At 36.6% G+C, this 19,684-nt stretch overlaps 1 protein-coding gene across 1 annotated transcript in view; it reads left to right on the forward strand.

The window, feature by feature from the left end:
• LOC132547228 (electrogenic sodium bicarbonate cotransporter 1-like) overlaps nucleotides 1–19,428 on the forward strand; it is a 45,766-nt gene extending 26,338 nt beyond the window's left edge. The window contains exons 3-21 of the mRNA XM_060210994.1: nucleotides 5,587–5,661; nucleotides 7,143–7,299; nucleotides 7,406–7,566; nucleotides 9,546–9,707; nucleotides 9,817–9,953; nucleotides 10,174–10,419; nucleotides 10,634–10,780; nucleotides 10,922–11,037; nucleotides 11,460–11,634; nucleotides 12,072–12,205; nucleotides 12,604–13,141; nucleotides 13,863–13,976; nucleotides 14,257–14,421; nucleotides 14,704–14,882; nucleotides 15,501–15,573; nucleotides 15,985–16,053; nucleotides 16,733–16,909; nucleotides 17,416–17,526; nucleotides 19,267–19,428. Coding sequence (XP_060066977.1) covers nucleotides 5,587–5,661; nucleotides 7,143–7,299; nucleotides 7,406–7,566; nucleotides 9,546–9,707; nucleotides 9,817–9,953; nucleotides 10,174–10,419; nucleotides 10,634–10,780; nucleotides 10,922–11,037; nucleotides 11,460–11,634; nucleotides 12,072–12,205; nucleotides 12,604–13,141; nucleotides 13,863–13,976; nucleotides 14,257–14,421; nucleotides 14,704–14,882; nucleotides 15,501–15,573; nucleotides 15,985–16,053; nucleotides 16,733–16,909; nucleotides 17,416–17,526; nucleotides 19,267–19,428 — 3,098 coding nt within the window. The remainder of the gene's footprint in view (nucleotides 1–5,586; nucleotides 5,662–7,142; nucleotides 7,300–7,405; nucleotides 7,567–9,545; nucleotides 9,708–9,816; nucleotides 9,954–10,173; nucleotides 10,420–10,633; nucleotides 10,781–10,921; nucleotides 11,038–11,459; nucleotides 11,635–12,071; nucleotides 12,206–12,603; nucleotides 13,142–13,862; nucleotides 13,977–14,256; nucleotides 14,422–14,703; nucleotides 14,883–15,500; nucleotides 15,574–15,984; nucleotides 16,054–16,732; nucleotides 16,910–17,415; nucleotides 17,527–19,266) is intronic.
• The last annotated feature ends 256 nt before the right edge of the window (nucleotides 19,429–19,684 follow it).

The following is a 19,684-nucleotide window of genomic DNA, read 5'->3' on the forward strand; positions in this document are numbered from 1 at the left end:
ATTTTAGCATTTCTATAGTTATTTCATTTTTTCTTTGTTTTTGTTAATCTGTCATTGTAGATAAAGGTATACTTATTATTGATATACTTGCACTAAATTACCCCGATATAAGTATACAAGGTGTGAAGTCAATGTAGATATAATCGGCCATGTGTCATTACCGCCAGAATAAACAACAAAAACAATGATTAACAATGTCTATATTCATCGTAAATACCTAACGATTCGCTAGGATTCATTATAATATTTTTAAAAACCACTTTTCGTGCATTTGAATATAAAATGCGAGGACTTTATTCTTTTTTTTTCAAAAATCGATTATGATGATATAAAGTTAATTATCATAAATGCGTTACTCATGTTTAACAGAGCTGTGTTTTTAACATGCGTTATACATCATACGCAATTATTTAAAGTGCACAATATGATTATGGTGCATTCCACAAGAACATTTATGAGCGCATGAACACCGCTATACGTTATGATAGAACCCCTTACATTGTCTCAGACTATGTTGATGTCATTGACGTCATTTAAATTCGTAACTTTTTTAATTACTGGTTTCGTTTTTGTTTTTCTGTATTTTTTTCTGATTTATTGGGTAATTATAGAAATGATCACATTAATTGTTGTGCGATATGAAAATATCAACCCAGGCTATTGACAGGAAAGTGACCAGTGCAGGTACATTTATTATGCTAATATGTTAGTGATTAATAGAAATGACAGATGATGGCGGAAACGGTGTTTGGCTTATATTATACCGCTCCTTAAATGACACAGATCGTGCTTATATCATACCTGTACTTAAGTTAGGTTCATATGATAACTGTACTTGTGCCAAGTTCATATCACACCCGTACGTATGTTAAGTTCATATTTCACCGGTACTTGTCAGGTTCATATCATATCTGTACTTTTGTAAGGTTCATATCATACCAACCCTCATGTCAGGTTCATATCTCACCTGTACTTGTCAGGTTCATATCATACCTGTACTTTTGTCAAGTTCATATCATACCTGTACTTTTGTCAAGTTCATATTTCACCAATCCTCATGTCAGGTTCATATCATACCTGTACTTTTGTCAGGTTCATATCATACATGTATTTATGTCAAGTTCATATCTCACTTGTACTTATGTCAAGTTAATATCTCACCTGTACTTATGTCAAGTTCATAACAAGTTGACAGCTTTAATACCTACATATTCATGACAGTCGATATCTCCGAACTGGTTCTCCAATGAGATCGCCGAACTGGTTCTCCAATGAGATCGCCGAACTTACTGTCCAATGAGATCGCCGAACTGGTTCTCCAATGAGATCGCCGAACTTACTGTCCAATGAGATCGCCGAATTTATTGTTCAATGATCCTTACCGATCTCGCTTCTCCGAAACACTGCATTTAGTTCAGTCTGCTTCATTTGACATGCATCAAAACGCATGTCTGATTTGAAACATACCGCTACACATCAGTTTAGCTAATTACACTGTATATATCATGTATTAAACTTATATTTTCCATTTGTTAGAAAAAGCTAAGTCAGGAATCTTACTAGCGGGTACTGAACTCTTAGGACATAAAATCCATCTTATCATACAGCCTCGTGATGTCTCTGCTAGTAAACTTCTTGTAAGTTGCGTGATGCTTAACAATAGGCAAGATTACAAATGTACATCATGATAAAATTAATTTACCATTCTATCATCTACTAAAGTCCGAGTGATTTTGAAGTGGTTTTGTAATTTTCTGTCATACAATTCATTTTTGCCATTTTTCAAAGCGCATACTGCTACCGATTATATTAATCCTTTCTTTTTGTCCAAACAGCACAAGGATTTACGAACAAATGAATTAGTATAATTTATAGTTGGATACAGATAAAGCTTTAAAGATTCATTTATACAAAGGTATTGTATCCTTTTACCCTGGCTATGATGTATGATTTACACTGATTTCCCTAATGGTCTTGTGTAGTGTTGTTTATTACATTTGGGACTGCTCTATGTTAATTCCTGTAAGATTTAGATAAGATTTTTATTGTATATATGTACGGGTCTACTATATGATTTGTATAGTGTTGTGTAGTCCTTGTAGGATGTACGGGTCTACAATATGATTTGTATAGTGTTGTGTAGTCCCTTGTAGGTATATATGTACGGGTCTACAATATGATTTGTATAGTGTTGTGTAGTCCTTGTAGGATGTACGGGTCTACAATATGATTTGTATAGTGTTGTGTAGTCCTTGTAGGATTCAATAAGATTTTTATTGTATATATGTACGGGTCTACAATATGATTTGTATAGTGTTGTGTAGTCCTTGTAGGATGTACGGGTCTACAATATGATTTGTATAGTGTTGTGTAGTCCTTGTAGAATGTACGGGTCTACAATATGATTTGTATAGTGTTGTGTAGTCCTTGTAGGATGTACGGGTCTACAATATGATTTGTATAGTGTTGTGTAGTCCTTGTAGGATTCAATAAGATTTTTATTGTATATATGTACGGGTCTACAATATGATTTGTATAGTATTGTGTAGTCCTTGTAGGATGTATATACAATATGATTTGTATAGTGTTGTGTAGTCCTTGTAGGATTCAATAAGATTTTTATTGTATATATGTACTACTATATGATTTGTATAGTATTGTGTAGTCCTTGTAGGATTCAATAAGATTTTTATTGTATATATGTACGGGTCTACTATATGATTTGTATAGTGTTGTGTAGTCCTTGTAGGATTCAATAAGATTTTTATTGTATATATGTACGGGTCTACAATATGATTTGTATAGTGTTGTGTAGTCCTTGTAGGATTCAATAAGTTTTTTGTTGTATATATGTACATATCTACTATATAATTTGTATTGTTGTGTTTGTGTTGTACTTATATACAGGTCTACTATCTCCATTTTCATTCTGTAGTGCGTTATCATATGATTCAGCGAAAGAAAATTGTTCCATGTCATTGACATTGAAAAAGTAAACTACACAACCAGATTATATCAAGAACATGGAATTGAATAGATTAATTATAAAACTACAAGCCAAGTAAGGATTGTACACGAGTTGATAAGAGCTCTATCTATCACACAGTGAACCATTGCAAATAAACTCTGATACCATAACAGACGTAAACACTCTAAAAATGATCCATTTTGATATGGTCAGTATGTGTTGTGATATGGTCAGTACGACTAGTGGTGTGATATGGTCAGTATGTGTTGTGATATGGTCAGTATGTGGTGTGATATGGTAAGTATGTGTTGTGATATGGTCAGTACGACTAGTGGTGTGATATGGTCAGTATATGTTGTGATATGGTCAGTATGTGGTGTGATATGGTCAGTATGTGGTGTGATATGGTCAGTATGTGTTGTGATATGGTCAGTATGTGGTGTGATATGGTCAGTATGTGTTGTGATATGGTCAGTATGTGTTGTGATATGGTCAGTATGTGGTGTGATATGGTCAGTATGTGGTGTGATATGGTCAGTATGTGTTGTGATATGGTCAGTGTGTGTGTTGTGATATGGTCAGTATGTGTTGTGATATATGTGTTGTGATATGGTCAGTATGTGATATGGTCAGTATGTGTTGTGATATGGGTCAGTATGTGATATCAGTATAGTGTGTGTGATATGGTCAGTATGTGTTGTGATATAGTCAGTATGTGTTATATGGTCAGTATGTGTTGCGATATGGTCAGTATGTGTTGCGATATGGTCAGTATGACTAGTGTTGTGATATGGTCTGTATGTGTTGTGATATGGTCAGAATGTGGTGTGATATGGTCAGTATGACTAGTGTTGTGATATGGTCAGTATGTGTTGTGATATGGTCAGTATGACTCCTGTTGCGATATGGTCGGTATAACTAGTGTTGTGATATGGTTTGTATGTGTTGTGATATGGTCAGTATGTGTTGTGATATGGTCAGTATGACTACTGTTGTGATATGGTCAGTATGTGTTGTGATATGGTCAGTATGTGTTGTGATATGGTCAGTATGTGTTGTGATATGGTCAGTATGTGTTGTGATATGGTCAGTATGTGTTGTGATATGGTCAGTATGTGTTGTGATATAGTCAGTATGTGTTGTGATATGGTCAGTATGTGTTGTGATATGGTCAGTATGATATCCTGTTGTATAGTGTGTTGTGATATGGTCAGTATGTGTTGTGATATGGTCAGTATGTGTTGTGATATGGTCAGTATGTGTTGTAATATGTGTTGTGATATGGTCAGTATGTGTTGTGATATGGTCAGTATGTGTTGTGATATGGTCAGTATGTGTTGTGATATGGTCAGTATGTGTTGTGATATGGTCAGTATGTGTTGTGATATGGTCAGTATGTGTTGTGATATGGTCGATATGTGTTGTGATATGGTCGATATGTGTTGTGATATGGTCAGTACGACTAGTGGTGTGATATGGTCAGTATATGTTGTGATATGGTCAGTATGTGGTGTGATATGGTCAGTATGACTCCCGTTGTGATATGGTCAGTATGTGTTGTGATATGGTCAGTATGTGTTGTGATATGGTCAGTATGTGTTGTGATATGGTCAATATGTGTTGTGATATGGTCAGTACGACTAGAGGTGTGTTGTGATATGGTCAGTATGTGGTGTGATATGGTCAGTATGACTAGTGGTGTGATATGTTCAGTATGTGTTGTGATATGGTCAGTATGTGGTGTGATATGGTAAGTATGACTAGTGTTGTGATATAGTCAGTATGACTCCTGTTGTGATATGGTCAGTATGTGTTGTGATATGGTCAGTATGTGTTGTGATATGGTCAGTATGTGTTGTGATATGGTCAGTATGTGTTGTGATATGGTCAGTATGTGTTGTGATATGGTCAGTATGTGGTGTGATATGGTCAGTATGTGTTGTGATATGGTCAGTACGACTAGTGGTGTGATAGGATCAGTGTGTGTTGTGATATGGTCAGTATGTGGTGTGATATGGTCAGTATGACTAGTGGTGTGATATGTTCAGTATGTGTTGTGATATGGTCAGTATGTGGTGTGATATGGTCAGTATGTGTTGTGATATGGTCAGTATGTGTTGTGATATGGTCAGTATGTGTTGCGATATGGTCAGTATGTGTTGTAATATGGTCAGTATGACTAGTGTTGTGATATGTTCAGTATGTGTTGTGATATGGTCAGTATGTGGTGTGATATGGTCAGTATGTGTTGTGATATGGTCAGTATGTGTTGTGATATGGTCAGTATGACTCCTGTGATATGGTCGGTATATGTGTTGTGATTTGGTCAGTATGTGTTGTGATATGGTCAGTATGTGTTGTGATATGGTCAGTATGACTACTGTTGTGATATGGTCAGTATGTGTTGTGATATGGTCAGTATGTGTTGTGATATGGTTAGTATGTGTTGTGATATGGTCTGTATGACTAGTGTTGTGATTATAATTGCAGTACTGGGTCATTATGTAATGTTATGTATGTACAGGAATAGACGCGACACTCTATTGTTTTTGATAATAATTGTGACTATATAAAAAATTGAGTGTAAGCTTAACCCAGTTATATTTTTGTAACTCTAGGTCGAAGAGGGAGTACTTACATTCAAGTGCGCATGCCCAGTCGCCCAGACAGACCTCATATTGATACAGAGGACCGTAAGTACACAATCTATATCGGGACATTATTGCTGGTTTCCTGCCATAGATTATAGAAATGTAAATAATAAACCATTGAAATCACGTAATATTCCATGAACTTAAAAAAGATCGCACCTGACTTTTGTATAATGACGTCATTTAAATGTGGACACCACGTGTTAGTTTCGCTAGTGTTCTGTAAACGATAGATCATTTTTATTTAATTTTCTCCGTAAAACAAACTATATTTGTTGAATTACAACAGAAAATCAATCACTTTAAAGAAATCGCGTCAAACAGTTTGTCATAGTTGTTGAGAATTGTTCTCACAAGAATGATCAGCTGTTTTCTGATAAATATAGACGCGCGGTGGTCACACTAAGTCCTCTGATGTACAGCAGAAAGATCAGTGACCCTGTGCACCACTCTAGCGCAAGAACCTGTCGTCGTCTTCTCTTTCAATTGCTCTCTTTTTCGTTGTGCCTTTTTAAATCATCTATTACAATCAAATTTCTATAAGCCCCGGTGAGACATGCCAAAGACATAGCTTGGGGACAAATATTAGACGTAATCGGTCCCTAATGCAGCTTATACATTAGCTTAGGTATATATGGTGAATATATCTACAAGATGAGTTGAGCAGCAAAATTTCGAGTTCGATCTGTTAGGATTTGTGCAATATACAAAAAAGGCAATCCAAAGTCTTATCCTTAAAAATCTGTTTTTAACCTTGCCTTCAAAATCAAGTATCAGTAATACTGATGTGGTACATACAGGCTTATACCAAATCTATGCTGAAAAATACGATTTTAAATATAACTTAACTGCTCATTCTATTTAATATCATTCATTTGATTTATAAGCCAAGTGATAAATACGTAGCTAATTTTTCATCATAAACAAGGTTGAGTGATATTACAAAGTGCTATGCAATACATTTAACGCCTCAGAGTAGCTCGGTTGTTGACTGAAATGACACTGATGACGTCACAGGGATCATCTGACGGTCGAGATAAAGTCCTTACTTGAAACTTGGTGCAATATGGCTTCTTTTCCAAATAAGATAACTGTACCATGATTTATTTTACGTCAGTGATGTATTCTTAATATGAGATTGCCAAACATCAAATGTGTTGTAGATTTGAAGATCTAGATAGAAAATGCATTGAAATAGACCAACAATGATAAAAATACCTTCTCTCATCTCGAATTTGGCATTTAAAATCATTCTTTGTTTACTTCGCTGTGTTTGTAAAGGATTATAATTTGCACCAGTTTGTCTGATGTTTTTTAATCAGAACTGTTTGTCCAAAGTGTTTTGTCAATATCAATCTCACTGGTATGTCATAACTTACACTCGATAGCATTATTATTTACTTAGCAACAATATTCAAGATCCCAGCTGACCTCAGGTACTCAGGGTACGTTACGAAAGCTCAAAAAGTCATGTCCAATTACTTCTAGGTACATGTAATAATGCTAGGTGTTGTTTGTTACAGCGACAGACGACACAAAAGAAGACTACGACCCTACAGATCGGGTTCAAACCTTGCTGAATTCCGTAAAGGACAAAGCTCATAAAACCCATAATATCTTCAGTGAATTAGATATACTCCGAAAGTATAACGATGATTACGAGTGGAGAGAAGCTGCTAGGTAGGTTGTTTATAAATCATTCTTTTTATTGTTTTCCTTTTTCAATTTCTTCCCTATTCCATAGATGTAAACAATAGAAACATTCAAATTTTGTTGTCCTTTTCAGATGGGTTAAATACGAGGAGAATGTTGAAGAGGGCGGTAAACGCTGGTCCAAGCCCCACGTAGCCTCGCTCTCAATGAAATCTCTATTTGACCTAAGAGGAGCTATATCAGAGGGAGCTGTCATTTTGGATTTAGACTCCTACAGCATCTCAGAGATCGTAGGTAGGGAGCTAGTTTACACTGTTACATAGGGAATATATTGTTACCCAGTATACCACAGATCGTAGGCAGGGAGCTAGTTTACACTGTTACATAGGGAATATATTGTTACCCAGTATATCACAGATCGTAGGCAGGGAGCTAGTTTACACTGTTACATAGGGAATATATTGTTACCCAGTATATCACAGATCGTAGGCAGGGAGCTAGTTTACACTGTTACATAGGGAATATACCACAGATCGTAGGCAGGGAGCTAGTTTACGTAGGCAGGGAGCTAGTTTACACTGTTACATAGGGAATATATTGTTACCCAGTATATCACAGATCGTAGGCAGGGAGCTAGTTTACACTGTTACATAGGGAATATATTGTTACCCAGTATATCACAGATCGTAGGCAGGGAGCTAGTTTACACTGTTACATAGGGAATATATTGTTGCACATCATATCACAGATCATAGGTAGGGAGGTTTACACTGACATATATTGTTACACTGTTACATAGGGAATATATCACAGATCGTAGGCAGGGAGCTAGTTTACACTGTTACATAGGGAATATATTGTTACCCAGTATATCACAGATCGTAGGCAGGGAGCTAGTTTACACTGTTACATAGGGAATATAGCTAGTTTACAGTGTTACCCAGTATATCACAGATCGTAGGCAGGGAGCTAGTTTACACTGTTACATAGGGAATATACCACAGATCGTAGGCAGGGAGCTAGTTTACACTGTTACATAGGGAATATATTGTTACCCAGTATATCACAGATCGTAGGCAGGGAGCTAGTTTACACTGTTACATAGAGAATATACCACAGATCGTAGGCAGGGAGCTAGTTTACACTGTTACATAGGGAATATATCACAGATCGTAGGCAGGGAGCTAGTTTACACTGTTACATAGGGAATATACCACAGATCGTAGGCAGGGAGCTAGTTTACACTGTTACATAGGGAATATATTGTTACCCAGCATATCACAGATCGTAGGCAGGGAGCTAGTTTACACCGTTACATAGAGAATATATCACAGATCGTAGGCAGGGAGCTAGTTTAGACTGTTACATAGGGAATATATTGTTACCCAGTATATCGCAGATCGTAGGCAGGGAGCTAGTAAAGAACATAACATAGGAAACGTATTATGATACAACGTTCAAAGTTTTGACCGACCACAGCGATGCTTCCTGCCCACTGCTTTAAAATTCGCCGATTTACTTCTTCCGACGCAAATGAAGCGTAGGTTGAATAAACTGGTTTTAGTAATGTTTATATAGAAATAATTTCGTAAGCGATAATTACCACATAACAACATAAAATGGTACAATACAATGTTAAGCAGCAGGTCCAAATTGGCGTCGCGTCTGGCTGCTACGCATAATGCCAAGTTATCTCGCGTCAAAGAGCGCTAATATTTCCCGAATATTTTTAGCACCGCTTAATCTTGTGTTCGGATTGGTTATTTGTTTCTCCTTTAGAAATATAATAAAAACAAAAATATTTAAAAGATATATCATATATATCAATTTAATGATATAACGTTTTTATATTTTATTGATCTAGCTGAAAAACAAATTCTACTTTTTTGAGCGATATGAAGCTAATTAGTTTATCTGTTGGTTCTGTTGTTGTGTACCTTTTTCCCCATTTGAGAACGTAGCGTCACATTACCAAGGTTTACATGAAAGGTCTCGCCCTCTTGAAAGAGATGGATAATCTGTTGTACTAGTGAAATATCGATAATATTTAGAGGTATACCTCTATGTACCTTGGATAATTGTAAAGGTCATTGTACTTGAGGGGATCAATGTTCGTTATTTTCGAGGATGAGTAAAAATACAAATACCTTAACAGTAAAACTAAGATAAAAAAAACCCAACAGACACCCAGATTTCACAAAACTCTCATCCCTTTTGTATCAAACTTTTTGTAAAGACATGGCAATTACTAACTTCTTTATACTTAATCTTAGATACCGTTCTCGATTGTTGGATTGATGCGGGACATCTCGACGGCAAGATGCGTGTTCATGTGAGAAATGTTTCTCTCAAAGAACACAAGCATCGCCACACAAAGAGACCTAAACACAGAGGTTCCGTATCCAAAAACCTCGGCGAGATTGGTGATGATCCAGGTATGTAGTCAAATGGTTGTTTTGTCTCAATGTCAGTAATATGTAATTTGATGTTTATACCTGTACATCCAAATCGTTCACCTTGACAATTCGTGTCGTTCCGCTGCAGAATACGGGGGTAGCGCTGCCTATCTGAACAGTGGTGCGAGTTTCGCCAGCATAGACAGTGTTAGCGGAATTCCCACCTCAAACAGCGCCACAGATATCCAAACAGAGGGAGATAACTCGGGCTCATCAAATTATAAGGTATAAACGCCACGAGCAGTGTTAACAATTTCAAGTCGACAGGAAAAGATTGTAATGCTATACGTGAATATTTTTAAAATGTGGATTTGATTGAACAGATATAAAGAATTGTTAGATAAAAACGCCAATGTATTGATTTGGGTGTCGTATATTTTAACACTGACTCGTCGCAATAAGATTTTATATTCACTTTTTCTCTCTTCTCTGTTTCCCTCATCAGCCAAACATTAACTTCATGCGTAAGATCCCGAAGGACGCAGAGGTTGCTAGTGTGATGGTGGGCGAGATTGATGATCTCGACAGTCGAATCGTCGCCTTTGTGAGACTCAAGGAGCCACGGAACCTTGGAGATCTGTGCGAGATCGCTAAACCTGTCCGGTTTCTGTTTTTCTGCTTCGGACCAAAGGGTAGTGAGACGGACAGTACGGAGATGGGTCGATGCATCTCCACCATGCTTGTTGATGATGCAAGTTATTTACTTGTTTATTTCTTAGCTGTGCATTTCAGACATTTTGATAAACATACGCCACGTTGATACATTTTTCATATGTAGTTTTAATCAAAATCGATGCTTTTAGAGTAACCACTTTGCTTGGCATTACATAAATGTTTACTTTATACAAACTAGTTTATAAGTAAATGCAATATTAAAACTTGTTCCTTTCAATGTTTGACTGTAGATTTTCCGAGAGGTTGCCTACAAGTGCCGTGATGACGAAGACTTTAAGGCTGGTATCGATGAATTCATGAACCAGGTTACAGTGCTGCCACCTGGCGAGTGGGATCCAAAGATCAGAATTGAACCACCGAACAAGGTCCCTTCGCAGGTAAGCATTCGTTGCTACAGGTAGGTATTTTAAAGACATTTGTAGTACTTCGGCAGACTGAAAATAAACATGAAAGTATTTATGGTTTGGATGGTCGTTTAACCGGCGCATCTTTAGTACAACATACTTTTTCCCCAATAGGAGTTCCGGCGTGCCTCCGTCCACAACGTGTTGGGTGGTTCCATTGATCAGAAGAGCGAGTCGGCAGAAGATGATCATGGCGGCCATGATGACCCTGCCTTAGAACTATCTAAAATGTAAGCTTACTTGTCTCCAATTATAAAAATGTGTCCTTTAAAATTTAACAGAATGAATCGTTTGTCGATATAACTTCTTCCTCCGGCATTTGTGTACAATCCGATACTTGATAGGGTCCTAGTATATTGGTATGTTATCTAACGTTCTTTTTAATCACATGTTCTTCAGTTAATGAACTGCCGAAACAAAAATATGTTGCGCAGAAGAGTGTAAGATGCGGTATGAACATCTAGTATGAATATTTGCTGAGATGTGTTTTTTAAGTTAAAATTATCCACAAATTGACAGCTATAAACGAAATGAAACAGACCATGCATGCGCTTTCAGAATGTGTTTTTTCCTTAGAGTCTTATGATAAACACACAGTTTCCTCCGTAGTTACGAAGCTGATAGTGTAGCTGCTGTTTTCATTATATTACAGACCGTTTAAGGGCCTGGTGGACGACATCAAAAGGAAGATTCCTTGGTACTGGAGTGACTACAAGGACGCCATCCACATCCAGTGTCTAGCCTCATTTGTTTACGTGTTTCTAGGAACGTTGACACCAAATGTCACATTTGGAGGTCTCTTAGGAGAAGCCACAGATCAGTATATGGTAAGACAAACCGAACATACGTTTCTTATATCATGATTTATGATAGCTGGTGCGTGTAGGGACATCTTTTCAGTATCCAACACTGGTATTGCAATCCATTAACACAAAAAGGCAAAAACCTGTTTAACTCTGAATGGTCAAAGGGTATATCTGTAGCCTCTTACGAGAGTAGTTCAGACAATATCAGAATTCTTTGTTCTGATCTGACTCTATTGAAGGATGATAAATGCATTTTCAGGAAAAATGTTTTTTACAAAATACTTGATAAGTATTTCTTTATGTTTATTCATAACCGATTTAGAAAAAAAGGCTCCTAAGATTCTCCATGCATGTGATAGGTCTTGATAGGTACGGTATCAAATCCATTGATCTACTCAAATATCCCGTTGTATGAGTCCTGTTAGTGTTTAATGTCCATCATTTGTTACTGTTAAAAGGGTGTGATGGAGTGTATATTCGCCGCCGCTGTGACGGGAATAATTTTTGCCTTATTTGGAGGTCAACCTCTCAACATACTTGGCAGTACTGGTCCGATGCTGGTGCTGGAGTCCATCATCTACAACCTCTGCAAGTACGTTTTATGTGCATGTGTCAGGTTTACATGTATTCAGGGTAATTTAGGACATGCATGTTTCTAGTGATGAATTTTCACAAAGTTGGAACACTATGTAGTTAAATGACAACAGTATTTTCATACCTGGTCGAACCTACCTTATGACTTCTTGAATTCAGCGATTTTCTGTATTGTTTTTAAAACTAAAAATAAAAAAGTAAAAACTTGTTTAATTATAATGAGTATTCTACGTTCCCTAATGTAATCAGAACTCGATATTTGAATATCACATATCAATAGGGAAACGGTAATTTGTCTTGATATTATTGTACATTTAGAACTCTTTCCTGGTAATAAATACATTTCCAGCTGAACCCATAACTGTCGAGTGTATTCTGGTTCTATGGCTTTTTTAGGGACAACGACTGGGAGTTTTTGCCAGTGCGGTTCTGGGTAGGAATGTGGACAGTATTTATCATAATGGTGATTGTGACCTTTAACCTTAGCGCTTGGGTAAAATATATAACTCGATTCACTGAAGACAGTTTCGCAACACTAATTGCGATCATCTTCATCGTAGAGGCTTTCAAAAAGGTAGGAGACATCGGCAAAGAAAACCCAGTTAATCTCAATCCACATGAACCCATTCCAACCGACTGCGCATGTATTCCACGCAACTGTACCGGAAACTGGGTAGCGAATAATACCACAAACATGACGACAACAACTTTAGGGTACACGTGCGATGACGTGTCAAATTTTACCGACTCCATGTGGGGAACTATGACGATCACTGCGTGTCAAGCGTATGGTGGAACTCCTGTTGGAGCCGGATGCAACCCTCCTCACTATGTAGCAGATGTGTTTTTCTTCTCTATCCTCCTGTTTATCGGGACCTTCAGTACCGCTGTCGCTCTGGTGGAGTTTAAAAGTAGTACGCTTTTCCCGTCTGTGGTAAGTAGTACTCGGAAAAAACTTTGTGAAACATGTTCATGGAGTAGGATAGATCTCGCATTGCCTGACTCAGTCATAATTTCTGTATCATTGTAATGTTATTTCCAAATATTTCCAAATAAGTTGAATATTTACAGATTGCATTATTTTAATTTTCCTTAAGCAGATTTTTAGTTAAGTAATTCATTCCTCGTTATATCTGCACCGAAGACATTATTTGACGACATCCATCTAATTTCAGCTCTGAAATGAAAGTCATAATGGAACCAACTTAAGATCATCTTATCATAAATGAAACACCTGTTATGGACACGTGTTAATGGAGATCCGAATCTGATCTTTTTCGATACATTTTCTATTGTTGTATATTAAAGTGAGTTTAAATGGTATAACGTTTTGGGGTGGTATAAACATGCAAAACCGTTGTCCCAAATGAGCCGTAAAACAGTTTTAATATGAAACTTGTACTCAGATGACACGGTGAGGGGAAAGTGATCTTCAGTATTGGAAGACAACTTACGGTAAAGTAAACAGTTATCTACAAAAAATGTGTTATCCGATGGTACCAGACAAATCCTGTATAGGAAAAATAATTAACATTCTGCAGCGACCTATGTACATTGCTCTACAAAAATGTTATTTTTTTTTGTTTTTGTCCACAGACGACAAATGCAAGTGTATGACAGTGTTAGCAGATCGCGTTGTTCTTCATATGTTGTAGGTCCGCCAGAGGATGAGCGACTTCGCGGTGCTGATCGCCATCATAATAATGGTTCTACTGGACTACTTCATCGGTCTGGACACACCGAAACTGACCGTCCCTGACGAGTTCAAGGTATCTTGCATTATCGCATTCAGGTCTGTCAAATGTTATAATAAACATATAGGAGCTGCCAAGTAGAACAGAATCCATAAGTAATCGGTTACATCAGATTTATATCGGGCAACTGTGCGGGTCACGCTTGAAGGGACATTTTTAACTTATCTTTATAATTTCTTTGAAGTACAAGTGGCTCAGGTGTCTTTAGATACATAAAATCCCTTAATGGTTTAAAATAAAATGATAAATCGATTCCTACATCATTGATTGTTGTACATTATCATTTATTTAACAGCCTACCAGGCCCGGACGTGGGTGGGTGGTGAACCCCTTTAGTGAGAGAAATCCCTGGTGGTTGTACATCGCCACAGTGGTTCCTGCTATTCTGTCTACCATCCTTATCTTCCTCGACCAGCAGATCACTGCCGTCATTGTCAACAGGAAAGAGAATAAACTGAAGGTAAATCCTTATATCGTAACTGTCACATTCTCCGTGTTTGTTACATACGAAGAACAAATAGTATACATCGCATTCCATTTGATTAAGTTTTCTTACGTCATAATTCCTTTATCCCTTCTCTTCAAATGGAAGACATCCCTTCCCGTTTTAACTACTACAATAAACTCCTTGAGGTTTAACGAATTCCTCTATTAACCTGCGTGGTAGTTCTCAATATAAATTGATTTGTGAATACGGAATACGACATTATACAAAGCTTTTGATATCGTCATCACTTTATAGAAAGGTGTGGGGTACCATCTGGACATGTTTGTGGTGGCCATAGTAGTGGGTATCCACTCTGTCCTTGGGTTGCCGTGGTACGTGGCCGCTACCGTCTCTGCTCTCGCCCACATCAACAGTCTCAAGAAAGAGTCCGAATGTACCGCACCCGGAGAGAAACCCATGTTCCTTGGCATCAGGTACGTAATTTCACCCATCGGTCAGGTCACACGTCATCAATATCAGTACACTCTATGTGATGACATCATCACTATCAAATAGTCAACGTCATCAGTTCTAGTAACCCATATATGAGGGTGTCTCCACATTTTCAACAAGAAGAAAAATTGTTTTTGGATCTCAGAATGGTAAAGGCATCACATTTGAACACTATAGTTTACCAAAAACTTCTCAGCTAATCTAGTAAAGATCATTTCTCAGTAAGTGTAAAATTTGATCACATGTCATATAACGAGACTATGTCAAACTTAGACGCATGTTTAAAATTTAATCAGTGTTATTGTCAAAGACCTTGACTCACCTGAATTTACAACACCAGTCAGTGAACATGCTGACGTTATTTTCGTTCAATGCTAATATTGTTTTGTCTACTGGGAATCAGACAGGTATCCGTCATAAGTCTGGCGTTTTTGTTTTATTACAATACCTATTCTTTGTTTTAGATCGGAGAAATTTTGATAACTTATCATTTTATGTCGTTATAACTGGAGTTATATATTGTACCATCACCTTTATCAGGAACAGATTGTCATCCTTCCTTATGGCAGATGTTTTTTACAATGTGTTTTATGTTTTAGGGAGCAGAGAATGACTGCCTTGTTTATCGGTATCCTTAGCGGCCTGGCCGTCCTCATTACTCCCGTCCTAAAGGTAAACTGGAGTTACCTCCTCCTGCCTAATGTTATAGGGAGAGACATAATGACTCTTCATACATCTTAACATACATGTATAAACATATTTTCGCGTAGAGTCGAACCTTGTTATCTCGAACTCGTCGGGACCATAAGAAAACTTCGAGATAACCGAATATTCGATTTAAGTGAATTCGAAATTAGACAAGGACCAACGAAATGCTTCAAATTAAACGGAGTCTTCGAGTTATACGAGTTCGAGGTTCGACTTTATATCTAACGAATATAAAATTTAGCTTCATTTTACATCCAAATATCAAATGCTTTGTAAAGTAATACTCACTTGTGTTTCATTTGTTTGATATCACATAGATAAAATGTTTCTCTGGCCGTAGTGTATTTAAACTGACTTGTAATATCTTCCCTACAGATGATTCCTATGCCCGTGCTGTATGGTGTCTTCCTGTACATGGGTTTTTCTGCTCTCAGAGGCATGCAGGTAACGAATAATACACATCTAAGATAGCTTTTTGTAAAAAAATCTAGTTACCAAATATAGTGTTTTATGTGAAGATTAGTACTCAGGCGTGATATAAAGTCGAATTAAAACGGCTAGGAATACAAACTGTTATAGTATTATCAGGAATAAAATCTACCGTTCGATGATATGACACCATAGCAAACGTGATGAGAAAAATGGAATTTACACATAAAAGGACATAAAGAAATGTGAAATCAAATTAATGTTGTATAACAAAATAAAAAATGATACATTATGTTTTATGATGCAAAATGACATCAAGCTTAATACTGCTCGTCAACTAGTAAAGCTAGACATTCGATGAAATGTTATTTAGTGGAACTAGAAATCATGAAAAATGTTGTATTTGTTTAAACTATATACTATATACAAAATTTACCGCAATATAAAAACCAGAATTATAACTTAATACTTTACTGTGAAACCAGAAAATAAATAAAAAGTTGTATTATGAAAATAGAAAATATTTTGAGAATGAAACAGAAATGTATAGACGTTCTGAAACTATAAGATAAAATATGTAATGTAAGCTGAAGATCTCACATAATGTTGTTTTGTCTAGTTGTGATGTTATCTAAAATAACACATTTTGTTTACCCGTGACTTGAGGAATCAAACACAATGATCTTTGTTACAGTTCGTGGACAGGCTGTTCCTGTTCTTCCAGCCCGTCAAGTACCAACCGGACCTGCCGTACATACGTCACGTGCCCTTGTGGAGAATCCACATGTTCACCATCATCCAAATCCTGTGCCTTGTTATACTGTGGGTCGTGAAGACCATTAAAGCTATCTCCATCGGTTTCCCTCTCTTAGTGAGTGAACCACAGTTCCTATATTTATGTTTTAAGAGTTCCCCTCTTACTACAGAAAGAAACGGTGCATTCAGAAAATATAATATCTAAATATTCATAATCAAATCTTTGAATATATATCCGTAAGTCTGATGGTTAGCTGCAAACTCAAAAGGTTAAAACTATTAAGGTCTTAAATACCATTCAAAATGTAAACCAAAACATAATTTACTGTGTACACAACACAAACTTACTATGAATATTATGATATAGATACATAGATAAAGCCATTTCGTTCTCAGCAGTATTACTTTTTACTGAAGCAACAAAGACGTTAAACATGTTTGTTACCTGACACTGTTCAGAACCGTCTTTGTCTCACTCAAATGTTATTCGAAGTACATGCTTTCCCTTTCACAATTTTGTTTCGTGTGTAAAACATATTTGTGTATTTTCTTATGATATCTGTAAAAACTACCTGTTTGGTGATATATATATATATACTAAACCAATGCTGTATTCACTAGGTGCTGGCGACGGGCGTTGTTCGCAAATTGATGGAATGTGTCTACACACAGAACGAGCTACGTTATATCGACGATCTGCTTCCCGGTGTCAAAGACAAAGGAAAGGATAAGGTAGGTGTGATGTCTACATATCCATACACCCCTCGTCACTAATCCTGTATTTAACGACAAGTTAGTATGTTGTCATGTTTACTACACTATACACCCCCTCATCACTAATCATAGGTTTATAGACAGGGTAGTATGTTATCATGTGTATTACATTATATACTATGCTATCAGCATACCAAGTGTATTCAATCTCTGAAACATCTGGACGAAAAATATTTTGTTTACTAGTTTGAGAGGTGTGGGATTGTTGAACTACAAAACTGTATATTTAGGACGTAATCCCCAAAAAAACATGCTTTAATTCGTTCGAATAGTAGCACGGTTCAGAATATACACATTCAACATTTAGGCATCAGTGACTATTCCTAGAAGGACGAAAGGGTTGTGTGATGCACTTTAATTCAGTTTGGATCTACTGCATATTATGAATTAGGTGGTGCTGTTTATTTGTTTGTCTTTTGTACTATCATTATGCGTCAATTGTTTATCTGTATCCTGTATGTCTACCGTCTTGCAGTCCATCACGCATTGTGTTATCGTTCCTATAGAACGTATGAGATCTAATGAATACATTTTCTATATCCGTTACATTCACAAAGGAATATATCAAATGAAATATCACTGATGTTATTAAAACTGCTGATGCAACTAGAAATGTACATTCAGAGCATGAAAATATCTTTCTATCCATGTCAAAGTTTGCATTGTCTTGTAAGTCAGCGCTTAAAATTTATAAATTCATAAAATTATGATCAACACGTAAAATTCCAGTCATTTTAAAGCTGCAGTGTTCACTAATACCATATTTTTATGATATTATCAAAACACGGAAATACCGACACGCTAACAGAATTCCAAATCCAAAGTCGATGAAACTGGCAAAATAATAACAAAAGAAAGACTCTTGAAACAGAACAAATAGAATAAGCCTAGGTGTTCATAGAACTGATTGGACGAATCACACAGTAGGTTATTGATTACCAGTCGAAGACACGCCCTTCTTTTTACTGACGATTTTATCACGATTATCTCCCCTAGTCTGTTCCCAAACACAGCAAGCCCGCTGTTTTTTTTTTTTTATTATTTATTTATTTTAAGATCTAGATGAGACTTGGAAACATTTTGAATGTCGAAACCAGTTACACACAACGTTAGACAAATATAACTTTATTCAATTGATTAAATCATCCTTAAATTTATTTAATAAGCGGTCTATATTCAGTCTTCACCACTCCATTCTAACTCCGATGTCTTTGGCCCACACTACCATGACGAAAAAATACATGCGCACATTTAATATATTTTCATCTCTAAACGTGTTGTTCCTTGTAACAATATCATTCATTCAAAATCAAACTAAGGCAGTCTTTCCATTAGAGTAACAGAGCATATCGTTAGGTTGTCTTTAGGCTCTTAGCATCAATGACGAGCCCTAGAAGGCTGCAACAATTGTTTGATTGTTTGTCTCTAATTATAATTTTGAATTAGGTGCTATTCACTTGTTTGTCTTTTGTACAATCTTCTTTACAATAGCATCGATAATGTTGCTGAATAAAGCAGTGTCATAAGCCAGGTAATGTGTCAGAAATATATGTTCAACTTTAAAGAATGATTTTTTCCTCCTAATAATCCTGAGGAACCGATTGTTCCTTTACAATATTTGAGAGCACCGCATATTATCTATACGTGTCTGATATATTGGACAATTTGCTTACTCCTTTTTTCTCTCTTTTCTTTCAGGAAAAACACTCCGTGCCATATAAATCTTTCGACGGCAATGGGAGCTCCACAAAAAACGGCGTGAAAAATGCAGACTCTTTATCGAAACCGTCATTCTTTCTTTCCGAAGAATGTGAACTCAACAAACGACCAGGTACCAATTCAAAAAACACCAAACTCTAATGCCGGGCAATAATGAAATAGAACATTATAGTGTCGCTGTTTATTTCTTCATAATAAACACCACAAGATTAGTATAGCAATTTCTCTACTGCGCAGTCACGTGACGCTCCGCCATTTTGTCTCTAATGTCTACCCACATACAACTCATAAACTGTATGAAGTGCAAGATGTTCTTGAAATCCTACAAGATGACAGTGATTACGTGCGGTGACATTCTATTACTATTTAGTCAAGGTATAGATGTGGAAATCCAGGT

This window comes from Ylistrum balloti, unplaced genomic scaffold, assembly GCF_031769215.1.
Source record: "Ylistrum balloti isolate Yb309-2 unplaced genomic scaffold, AGI_CSIRO_Ybal_v1 Utg369938, whole genome shotgun sequence".
Taxonomy (NCBI): Eukaryota; Metazoa; Mollusca; class Bivalvia; order Pectinida; family Pectinidae; genus Ylistrum; species Ylistrum balloti.